Raw genomic sequence first — 13052 nt, 5'->3', positions numbered from 1 at the left:
TTTTTTATTATTAACTAGCGAACGCGCGCAGCTTCGCTTACTTATTTAGGGGTGAATTCTAATAAACCATGAAATATATGTTCAATGAAACATTTTTAAAAGTCTAAATTTCAAATTTTATAAAAATTGGTGCCGATTTAACCCCTATTTGACCCCTTTAGGTTTAAAACTTTTCAAAATCCCTTCTTAGTGGACGTCCAGATCACGAAAGTAAACATCTGTCCAAATTTCACGTTTCTACGCACAGGGGTTACGGCTGTGCGTGCGTCTTACCTCAGCCAGTGAGGACAAGTCCTTTTATATATATATAGATAGCCTAGCGATCCACCCGCGGCTTCGCCCGCTCGAATTGCAATATTAAAAAATATATATATGTCGGAGTTGGGTGGATTTCCCTCGCACATAGTTTTGAGTACCCGGTCTACTGTGGGCTTCAGTGGATAATGTTGGCACGAGTAAACATAATTTGTGATATTACGAATTAATTACAACACCGTAACCAATTCACAAGAAAGCAGCTACCGCTATCCCAGTAGGTAGATACACAGCACGGAACGCGGGACAGTTTCAGTGTCGTCTGCACCGGCCGACCGCCAAACACAAAGTGAGTCGATGTCCGTCGGCCACGCTTCGACTCGCCCCTTCCATACCAATGCATAACACTAACTCTGTCGAGCGCCAACAGATGGCGCTGGCGTTCCGGAACCACCTCAGTACTACAAATTCCGACACGGCCATCCTGCTAGCACACGTCCTCGTGTGTTGGTTAGCCTAGAAGAAAAAGCTACAACAGTACCTCGTACCGCTCGGCCAACCTACACCAGAACCTTACCAACCAACTTCCAGAACCGTACACTAGAATTGTAATACACGTACACTAGTAATTAAACTAGTAATTGTATACCAGAACCTTATGCCTGAACCGAATACCTGAACCTTATACCTGAACCTTATATATGAACCTTATACCTGAACCTTATACCTGAACCTTATACCTGAACCTTATACCTGAACCTTATACCTGGACCTTATACCAGGACCTTATACCAGGACCTTAGACCAGGACCTTAGACCAGGACCTTAGACCAGGACCTTATACCAGAACAACTCGACACCAGATCAACTCGACACCAGATTAACTCGACACTACAACTTGACATTAATCTGGATTATAATTGTAACTAATCACTACACAAATACCACAGCCATGTACCATCGACATCATCATAACCAAAATTTCACTTTACTTTACTTAACTTCACTTTACTTCAGCAACAAGTTACAACCAAATTAACAGAAACCTCCGAGTAAAGACCTCTAACGCCACGGTTCTCCAGCCGAACAGCAATCTCATTGCTCTCTCACATCTCAATACGCATATCCATCGAGTGGATCGCCCGTGTACGTCACCTCTGCGACTACACGCTACGGTCTCTGCAGACCACGACCTCAGTACGGTCGAAAACCTCTCAATACGCATATCCACCGCGTGGATAGCCTGTGTATGTCACACCTGCGACAACACGCTACGGTCTCTACAGACCACGACCTCCGCCAGAGTTAAACGCACACCGCTCACCCACGGACTACTTGAGTTGCCCCAAGAGATACCGATTTCTACCGGGCTACGACTACGAAATAACTACTGGTACGGTCGAACACATTACGGCCGATAGAACCATTTACTCGAGTCTCTTCAACTACTTAAGCTTGAACACCATCATCATCAACAACATCAAATCACACATTGATTTCGTCGGGTACATGACTTACTGGCATTTTCCTCAACCTATCGTAAGCAAATTTGTACGTTACAAGACGTTTATAATTTACAGCTTTTAGTGTGTAAAGATCACACTCAAAAACTTCGACAACCTTAAATGGACCTTTGAATTTCGAATCTAATTTTGCCCAATTTCTCTCTTCGTTTTCTAGCAATACGCTAACAGAAAATTTACTAACTTGTGATGATGATGTCTGATGCTACTAAACGAATTTCGTCAATGTCAACGTCAGTCTATACCTCACTACTACATATCAATGATACAAATCAATGATACACACCAATGATACACATCAATGATACACATCAATGATATACACCACCGATACACGGTAGAATGAATACAATGGTATTGCAACTTCACGTATTAAAAGCTCAAAGCTCCCGGTTTATCGTACAATTTATCACGAGTTGTACTCTCCTACAGATTCTTGCTACAACCTATTACCGCTAGTCTCTAACGCCGTTAATATGGACTTTAACACACTTCTGACGCGCTTTACCTGCCTGTTAGCACGGGGTAAGCCCGCCGCCGTAAGATGCCAACCTAAGTCTACTAGTGAAACTACCACCAGTAAAATAATCTTCCCTGGTCAGCAATGATGCGGATTGGAGCTCCAAACAAAGCCACAAGTCACCTCGTGAACACTCCAAGAGTCAATGCCTGCCGCACGAAACAAAAGAACACACTTCGCGAACGCGCCTGTCAGAATGAAAATGTACTCCTTACCGTTTCACCGCTGAGCCTACTCGCCACGTCTACAGAATTGAACTCTCCCTGAGTGAAATTTCGCGACCCTACAAGTAACGCAGTCGTCCACAAATCCTCCAGCACACCATAATATACCCGGAAACCAGCAACAGTCAAAAAGCTTTTCAATAGTCCCCTCAGCCTTGAGATGACAGAAGGAAACTGACGGAAATCCGACAAACTGCCACAACTTAATCATAGTCTTTGGTGACAGACTCGACCAGCCTCCACTTCGAACTCCAAGAACCCCACCCTCGTCCTGAGGAAGGAACACTTCTCTAGGTTCAAAGAGAAACCAGCACCCGCCACAGCCTTCATTAAGTCTTCTCATACTGGACCCCTAAATCGGGAGAGACATTCAAAATGTCATCAAAATACACCACCGCGCAATAGCGAACCAAATCACCCAACACGATCACAATCCTCTTAAAAACCGAAATTTAATTCTTCAGACCAAAAGGCACAGTCAAGAATTCAAACTGCCCTTCAGCTGTTATGAAAGCAGTACTGTCTATAGAATTTTCGTTTACTGTGGTCAAATGGAAACCGCTTGCGCTATAGAGTTTCAAAAAAATAATTAGCACCCTGAAAACGTGAAATTTGATCAGTAATCAATGGAAGCGGATAACTGTCCGGGATGGTATTATTGTTAAGCTCACTATAGTCAATACAGATACGATCTGAACCGTCATACTTCTTTACTAATGAACCTGTACTTTCAAAAGGAGAACAGCTCGGCCTAATGACATTCGCGTGTAGCCGTTCCTTAACTCTGTCACGTATAATGCCACGTTCATCCGCTGACATTCTATGTGGACGCCGCTGTACTGTGCGATTTGAACCAATTCAAACATTCGAACTAATACTAGAGTCATTGGAAAACCAACTGTGTAAAATTCTGAATATCGACCTAAGGTTTCTAAAAGTTTCAATTGGTCACTACCAGTAATGGTCAGCTGAGATGTCAGTCAAAGTCAACTTGACCTACACTATCTACACTATCGTTATTCACTGAATTTACACAGATTCCCGTCTAACCAAATGTCAGTCACAGTTATGTTTACAGGAAAACTCTTGATATAAAATCTCGCGACAACAATATCTCAAGAGGGCAATCGTTAATACTACACAATACAGAATTTGTTCGGTACTGTATACTTGTGTTTGACTAATATCGACCATAGTAACAACATTACTAAACCGTCAACCGCTAAATTTAACAGAAGAACTTTCAACTAACGAGAATTCAGCACCAGAATCGTAAACAAAACAAATCAGTTCACCTTTGTCCTGTATCCTACCCTTTGGAGGATGGACACTGCATACGTCCACACACCGCTCACCGCGCGCTGCGCCGTCCCCGCTGCCGTCACCCGGCCTGCCGCCGCCGCTCGTGCACCAGACAGCGATATGACCCAGTTTGCCACACTCGAAGCACACTAAAGGCCTCGCTGCCGGCTGCTACACCGCTTGATTCGACGTTGAAGATTGTTTGTCACGTCGCATCGATAGGCTTCTGCATTCCGCTCACTTGTGGCCAGCCAATTTTCCGCAGCTCAAACATTCCAATGTTGTAAGCGCTAAACGTTAAAGCCGCGGGTCTTTGCCCACGTCCTTCCAGTGATTTGTGAGAGTAGCCCATCACACTCGTCTGTTATTTGAGACAGCCACGTAGATGCTTCACTTTTCTGTGGCTTACTTACCGCAAGCTCGAGTTGACCGCCACACGTGAAAAGCACAAGTCAGCCGTTGCGCACCACGATCTCGCGTCCGTGTCTTCTTTGTCAGGATCATAAGTGGGTAACCACATATACCTCCCTGAATTAGCCTCGGTGTATACAGGGTTCCGAACATAGCACGCCAGTGGTTATCTCCATTGTTCTCTGTGCCAACACCGATCGCACTTCTGATGTCGGAGTTGGGTGGATTTCCCTCGCACATAGTTTTGAGTACCCGGTCTACTGTGGGCTTCAGTGGATAATGTTGGCACGAGTAAACATAATTTGTGATATTACGAATTAATTACAACACCGTAACCAATTCACAAGAAAGCAGCTACCGCTATCCCAGTAGGTAGATACACAGCACGGAACGCGGGACAGTTTCAGTGTCGTCTGCACCGGCCGACCGCCAAACACAAAGTGAGTCGATGTCCGTCGGCCATGCCTCGACTCGCCCTTTCCATACCAATGCATAACACTAACTCTGTCGAGCGCCAACAGATGGCGCTGGCGTTCCGGAACCACCTCAGTACTACAAATTCCGACATATATATATAGTTATTGTGTTCTAATATATCTTTGGAGAGCACTTATAGTGATTTCTAATATGATAATATGAAAAACAACGGAAGTTTTAAAGCTCTTTTGTTTTTCCAAAATTATTTTAATCCTTCATTGTCATTGATCTTAGCGTCCACTTTATATATATTTCTTTAGCTTCAGGCTTTATCATGCACATAGCAGGCTGGGCAGGGACACTAGTGTTGAGACACTCCGTTCCTCACTTTTCATTTAAAATATTACAAAAAAAATTGTAGTGTAATGGTATAAGAATTTCGACGTAACTCGGTAAGAGCTGAAAAAAACATTTTTTTTAATATTTACAATATATTACTAAATCGAAAAAAAAAAACATTTAACCCGCTCTAACACTACTAAATTCCTTTTCCCATATAAAATTTATCCATTTTACCACGTTATCCAATAACGATGCTAAAAATGTTCCGCAAGTTCGCATTATTGATTATGTTTAAAGGTCAGCTTTGTTACCCCTTTGTTATTATGGGAGGTAAAACCATATATTGTTCACTTTTATTTAATATAATAATTTAGAATAAGACTATAAATTATTATTTTATTTAATATAATAATTTATAGTCTTTTTTTATGGTGTAGGTTTAGTATTGAAAAAATATTTTTTTTTGGTTTATAAACACTTAAAATTCATCTGCCAATTCACCTGCTTTCCTAAGAGAAGAATATTGATAAGATAAGATCGTAATACTGTTTGAAGACAGTCGTGCCGCAGGGGCACTCGAGGAAATGAAAAATTAAGTATATTATTTTCTTCGTTCTGGTGTCGAGACAAAGCGCGGCGTTGAGTTCCAGATTTCGGCACAAAATAGGAGGGCAGAGTGCCTTAACACTAGGTTCCCTTTGTCTACCTTGCTGCATGCGGGATACAGTGTGAGCCCTGAAGTTGAAAAAAAAATAAAAGATACTGTTCATTTGTAGTATTTTTTTTTATATAAGTACACATATACGAGAATGTGAAATTGGCCGGAGGATTGGATCTTAAGGAACATCTTAAAACTGGGTTCTTGTAATATGAGGTATACAGGTTGAAATTTAAAATAAAATATCAAAAATGTTATTCTTCTAAATGTAAATTATATTTCAAATTGTATGCGTGAAAGGGTACGCTTTTAGTATTATCGGCTTTATACATTACGTTTCCGTGAAAAACGATGAAACCCTAGAGTTATTGTTTCATTTTCTATCCATTATGTACTGTCGACTTTACAAGTGGTGATAGGGAAATACAAAAATAAACAGAATGGAGGGTAATCGATATTTTTTTTTAGATTTACACTGGTAATATATATATATATATATATATATATATATATATATATATATATGTGTGTGAGTATTTTGCTTCACGCTGTATCCCGCACACAGGGTAGGCAGACCTAGTGTTAAAACACTTAGTTCTCCATTTTTCAGACTGACTTCTGGAGGCGTTGCGTGTTGAATCCTTAAAATATTTATAATATTAGTATAGTTATAAACATGATGATCTAAAAACAGATTCAAAGTAAATACTAAAATCAATGATTCTATATAAAATAATTGTCTAAGAAATTAAGCAACACGAACTAACACGAACGAAGCCAAAACTAGAAATAATCTTTCCATATTTCTCACCAATTATTTAAAAGGTCACACCCAATTACTTCGACGACGTGAAATAATTTCAAAGGGCATGAAACTGAGCTCGTACTATCTAAGATTGTTTAAACAATATTAAGTTTATTATATGTATATTTGAAAATTAACAAAGCTATAGATGTTCTGAGGTAAGTGGGGGAACCGAGTCCTAACAACTGGTTCCCTTTTCCTACCCTATTGTGTGCGGGATACATCGTGAAGCTGATTTTATTAAATGTAGATATTGTAAATCATTTAATTTTAACACAGTTGGCTGCCACATTGTTCGCATTGATTGTATATTAAAATTATCATTTTTTTTCTGGGCAAAGGCAAAGGGCACCCAGTGTTAAGGCACTCCGTTCCCCACGGAACTCAACGCCGCGCTTTGCCTCGCTACCAAACCGCGGAGATGAAAATATTAAATATTTAATTTCCCGGAGTAGCGATCGAAGCTACAAACTTATTATTATCATATATTTTTTTACTATATTTATTTATATCGTTCCATTGTTCTACTTTTTTTTACTATCATTATATTAATAAAAAAAGCATAATATATCACTTTATTCAATAAAATAGCCAATATCCATTGCATAAAGTCATTGAACTGCTCCACCAGGTATTACTCCTAAACAAAAATACTTACTAATTCCGCAATTACTGCCATCTTCGAATTGTTTCCAGTCATTTGCAGTAGGTACACTCGCTTCGAAAATCCTTCGACGCTATTAAAATATTTTACTTTACTTTTAACATAAGAAATAGCTTACAATGTTAGTTTGTAATTCTATAGGAATGTTGTTTTTTGTTGACTGTTTATACATTGTTTGTGTTTTATAAGTTAATAGATGTTGTTACATTTAATTTATAATTTATTGTGATTTTTTCCTTGCAATTTGTATTTGAAAAACTTAGTGTTTTGTCACTTATATTTTGAGATCAGTTCGTGACGTAGAAGCACACGCCTTCGAATGTAAATGCGACAGATTGTAGATTCGACTACTACTCCAATAATCAGCTTCACGGGATACATCCCGCACAGAGCAGTTTTCGCCCATTTTCCGCCTAATTCTGGAGGCATTGCGTGTTAAATGAAAATATAAATTTAAATAAATATTTAAAATTGGAATGGAAGTAGAAGAACAAGCAGAAATGGGAATGGAAGTGTCTTAACACTAGGTTCCCAAGTTCCCTCTGCCTACATTGGCATGTGCAGAATATAGCGCGAAGCTAAAAAAACTATAAATATCCTACATATTTATATTTATATTATATGTATTTTAATCTAACCTTCCCCTAGTGCCATGACGTCATAGCCCCACAGTTACGTCAAAAACAACCTTTAAAATAATAGTTTTAAAAATTCAATCCACTCTAGTTTTTCTCTAGTTTTTCATTTAAAATTTCCGGCCACGAGGTAGGTAAAACAAAACAAAGAAAACACCAGCTACCGCATACGCGTTGCGAAGGACTTTAAAAATCATTTATCCTGGAAACCTAAGGCTTTATGGTAGAAGCTGGAACGTGGAGCCCAATTTTGAACTTGTACAATATTTTTTGTATTATTTATTGTTAGGATTTTATAACGAAAATTTTAAATAGTTTTCTTGCGTATGAACAAATAACTTTATTTTGTATTGAAATCCTTGTCTTTAATTTTTTTTTTTCGTGTGACAGAGAGTCGTTACACTAGGTTCCCTCTCTTAGACGGTTTACAAGCAATTTTTTTATACGTTTTCTAAATAAATATTTAAACAATTTACTAACCAATTGTCCACGGATCATTCACCGGTGGTTCTACCATGTCATTCTAACAAATTGGCGTAGAACGCTAACTAAAGTAAGCTTAATACACTCATTTTCACTACCACAGCCAAGGCAATGACAGCCAGTTAAATATATACTAGAGATGACAATATAAACTAAGACAATATGCCATAAATTACATGGTAATAAGGGTTTAAATTTAATTTATTGGTTGTTTTTATTCGAGTTTTATCTATTTTGGCTTAGTGAAGTATTGTATTAATATTTTCATTTTCGTTCTCTGCTGACAGGCTGGGTTGGGTTCTGTCACTCAAGCAAACTTTTGAATTCACGGCAAAGTTCAGTCAGTTTTAATAGAGAGCAGAGGTTCCCAGGTTCCCTATGCCTACCCCCTATATCTGTGGAATATAGCGAAATATTACTTACAGCGGTATAATTCTTATGATAAATTTAATTAAAGAAAAATTTAATATATTGGTGTTTGTCACAATTAATTAATATTACTAGTTATATTTTTGTAATTAATGATTATTATGATTATTATTCAAAGTTAGAAATTAAAGAAAAACAGAATTACAGAATTTATTTCTAAAAAAGTAGCTAAGAGATGTCGATATATTAACTTTACAGTTACTTTTTAGATTTCAACCTTTCAGTGAAAATTAAAACTAAACATAGAATGGTTGATATTTAATTAAAACAATGTTCTTATTACTTTCGTAAAATGTTTCTCAGTAATTTCCCAATGGTATTGTTAGATGGTAAGAATTTTCTTCAATTATATCGGGTATATAAAATTATCACTGTATTATATTAGTAAAGACGCTCATGGGTCAGTGAGAAAGTATTTTATAATATATACGACGGCAGTGGGTTCGATTTTCACTTGAATAAATCTCTATATTTAAATATGTAAGTTTGGCTTGAATGGTCTTTATTTTAAAATGATAAGAGATTACTATTTGAGTATTCTTCAAATTCACGCTGTATCTCGCACATACCCGCACAAAACACTCTGATTCTTACTTCTATATTAGAGCGGCCTATATAATATTACAAATTATAGCATTTTTTTCAATTCTTATCATATTCTTTTTTTTCGCGAAAATCATCAACATAGGAACGTAACACAATAAGGCTTTTAAAATCCCACATCTCAATCTCACAAAAGAGGATATTGGAATTCTTAATTGTTATTCTGTTTTTTTTTGCATTGCAAATGAAAGACAGATGAGACTTTTACTTTGAAAACTTGAAATGAAAATCTCAATATTGATTTCTTTTCATCTTTGTTTATCCTGGAGGACACAAGTATGGCTGTAATCGCAACTAATAGTGGGTTTGATCCCCACTGAGGAACCCGGCACGCAGGGCTCCGACTGGCCCCAAATTCATATTTATTTAAATTTTATTTTCATAACTATAAAATAACTTTTGCATTTAAATTGCGTATAATTTATTAAAATTTTAATCAATTTTACTACAAAGATACTATATTTATTGATATAATATGAAGAGACAAAAGATTACAACTTTATGAATTGTAATAAGTTATTTAATAAGAATCAGCATTTCTGAACTTTATTAATTTTAATGAGCTTGGACTTTAGTTTTAGTAGGCTGTGGGTTCGATGTCCACTCAGGGGAATTCGAGATGACAGCAAGGAACTTACCATTAATTTTTTTTTTACCTGAAGTATGGGGATACCATACATTAATTACATGGTATGGCTAAAGCGTGAATCTATAAAAATCTCTTTGCTCTCTTTTAATAAACATTGTATTAAGCTTTATTTATAGATACATTCCGTAATTAAAATTATAATTATAAACTGGATGTTATAATTATAAGCTAAGGATAGACCTTATCGATAAAATAAAATAAGCTAATTTTAAATGTCATCTATTAAAATATAGAACAGAAAATTAATTATATAGTTCCAAGAAAAATTCTTAAACACATCTTGCCTATAGTAGGGTAGGCAGAGAAAACCTGGAAACCTGGGGTTTGGAAAGTCCTTTACCATTAGAACACTCCGTCCCCTACTTTCAGCCGAATTCTGCAAGCTTTGCGTGTCAAATGGCGGAATTCAACTTTGCGCTTTGAGGATATGGAAATATTAAATATTTCAATTCCTCGAGTGGGAATCGAACCGACAACCGTCACGTTTACAGTCGCACGCTTGTGCCCGACGAGTGACCTCACATAATCAAAATATAGAAATTAATCTATCTATGAATTCTAATATATATCTCATTGTTACAGAACGACTCTGATGATGAGCAATGTGCTCTAAGCGACAAGTGGCAATACGAGAGGAAATCGAGAAGATGGTCGCGAGTGGTGGAGATAACGCCGCAGGCTCAAAGGAGGTTACAGGTTCGTACTCACTTGAAAAGACATTAAGACATCGGATCTAGCGTTAAGACACTCCGTTCTTATTAAGACATTCCTACTCGAAGAAATTAAATATATAATATTTTCTTTTCCTCGCTCTGGTAACGAGGTAAAGCGTGGTGGTAAGTTCCGCCAGTCAACACGCAATCAGACGATCATGCCATCAGAGTAAAGAAGAGTGGGTAAGTGGGAAACAGGAAGTTGTCTTACTGGGAATATAAGTTCCTTGGTTTCCGATACCTATAACGTGAAGCTACAAAAAACAATAATTATACAATATACATAAAAATATTGCCTTCTAATAATATATTATTGAATATATTGAAATAAAAAAGTTGAGAATTTAGTATCTATGTCTTTGTTTATTTGTTAAATGAGGCTTCAAAGGAAAACCCCTCACCATATCCTTGTTACGAGGAAAACATTTTACTCATAATAAACATATTCTTTTGTGAAAATATCAAATATTAGATGGTCAAATATATAAAATATTTATTTATTCTTTTCCTTTCTTTTCTTCTGCTTCTGCTTTTTGAAATGTTGTGTTGTAATTGACGCAACCTAACGCCGCGCTCTAACTAAATCTAATAGCTGTAACTGTATCTAATAACTATGTAATAGAGCTATGTAAAGGCAATAAATATCTTTATGATAATGAAGTGACTTTATTTATATAAGACAAGCGACCCTCACGCGGCTTCGCCCGCCTTAATTTATTATTATATTATAGCCAATTTATATAAAATGTTTACACGCAATGCCTCCAGGATTCGGCAGAAAGTAGGGAACGGAGTGTTAAGACACTAGCTTCCCACTGCCTAGCAGCTGTGTGCGGGATACTGCGTGAAGCTGATTTATTTTTTATTTTAACATATTAAATACTATCCCTGCTAGGTGAGAAGAAGATAAACAATTTATAAGAATATTTCCACCTCCTTCCTTTAAGTAGCCAAGTAGAACTTGATAAATACATTCAATTTTTCAATCGTTTCGAAGTAAAGTAATTCTAACGAATGATGAATTTCACGCGTCAAATTTGACGTGACGTATTGCTTTGTGCCTAGTTGGTTTCTTTCTCTGTGTATTTAATTAACTTTTGTTTTTAAATAATATTTTTTTTTATATTAGAGGTCGTAGTAGCGCGGTCGTAGTAACGCGACGGTTGTGAGTTCGAACCCCACTCGAGAGAATGAATTATTTATTTTTTTTCGCTCTGGCACTAAGGCAATAGCTCGGCGTTGGGTTCTGCCACTCAACAGGCAATGCCTCGAAAAATTCGGCGGAAAGTGGAGAACGGAGTGTCTTAACAATAGGTTCCATTTGCCTACTCCGCTATAGAAGAGATATAGCGTTAAGTAAAAAATATATGTATATTCTACTGCGCTATAAGGCACTTCTTCATGTTATTCTTAACTAAATTGTCGCATCAGCTTAACAATCAAAATGATTAAAGAATTTTTATGACAATGACATTTATATTTAGAGTTTAGCCCAAAAGTATAACTTACATAATTTATGTTGATGACCTTAAGAAGCTTAACCCAAAACTTTAAAATTATAATTTCAGATTAGGCTTAAATTTTAAATTATCCATCTACATTCATTTCAAAATTACTTTAGAAAATAGTGATATATTTGTATTTACTAGCGTTATGTTTTTTTAGTATTATACGAGTATACACAGTAGATATCTGCTTAAAAATTAATCTTAACTTACGAGTAAATACATAAATTTCACAGGTAATAGCAGCTCGGGCCTTGGCGGAAAGAGAAGCAAGAGAAGCAAGGGGAGAAGTGGAAGATGATGAGGATGAAACTCTTCCCACAATCAGAGTGGGGTTGGTGGACGCGGATGGACATTATACTGATGTTGAACCTGATTTGTAAGTAACTTTTAGTTTAATTTATTATTTTCTCTTAATGAATATATGTTACTTCAATAAGCCTAATACATAGAAAAAATAGAAAGTAAGCGGGAAATACGATATGAGCTTATGATAAGAACTCCCATTAAAGGCGAACGTTATAGAACGTCTGTTCAGTTCGATATGCCCACATCCCGTGAAAAAGTAGCTGACTCGAGTCATGAAGTTCCCTCAAATCTAACTGTTACTCCAGCTGAAAGAAAGTTTTTTTTAAGGATATTTGTGAAATCAAAAGTGGACTTAAATAATCCACAAGCCAAGCAAATATTCGTCAATACTGTCAGGAAACCTTATACATTATATATAGGCTTTTTTTTTTCGAACATGAGGTTAATGCTGTTAGCCCTATTGGCTTTTACAACGACACCGGTTGGGTAGGGAAGAGGGTACTCTGTCCCTGAAGAAATGCAAGCACTAAGTGGCTGCCTGTGAGGAAGTCGACGACTGTAAGGTTACATCCTGCGGGACTCGAATATATATAGGCTAAATGGCT

At 36.9% G+C, this 13052-nt stretch overlaps 1 protein-coding gene across 4 annotated transcripts in view; it reads left to right on the top strand.

The window, feature by feature from the left end:
* Positions 1-13052, top strand: part of cv-c (RhoGTPase activating protein) — a 283691-nt gene that overhangs the window by 253493 nt on the left and 17146 nt on the right. For all 4 annotated transcript variants that reach the window (XM_085190195.1, XM_085190196.1, XM_085190197.1 and 1 more), the window contains exons 4-5: positions 10503-10616; positions 12375-12517. In XM_085190195.1, coding sequence (XP_085046321.1) covers positions 10503-10616; positions 12375-12517 — 257 coding nt within the window. The remainder of the gene's footprint in view (positions 1-10502; positions 10617-12374; positions 12518-13052) is intronic.

Source organism: Heliconius melpomene, chromosome 9 (assembly GCF_056956725.1).
Source record: "Heliconius melpomene rosina isolate 202511_hmr_F chromosome 9, ASM5695672v1, whole genome shotgun sequence".
Taxonomy (NCBI): domain Eukaryota; kingdom Metazoa; phylum Arthropoda; class Insecta; order Lepidoptera; family Nymphalidae; genus Heliconius; species Heliconius melpomene.
The sequence above is the reverse complement of the archived record's forward strand: the minus strand, read 5'-3'. Positions and strand labels throughout refer to the sequence as shown.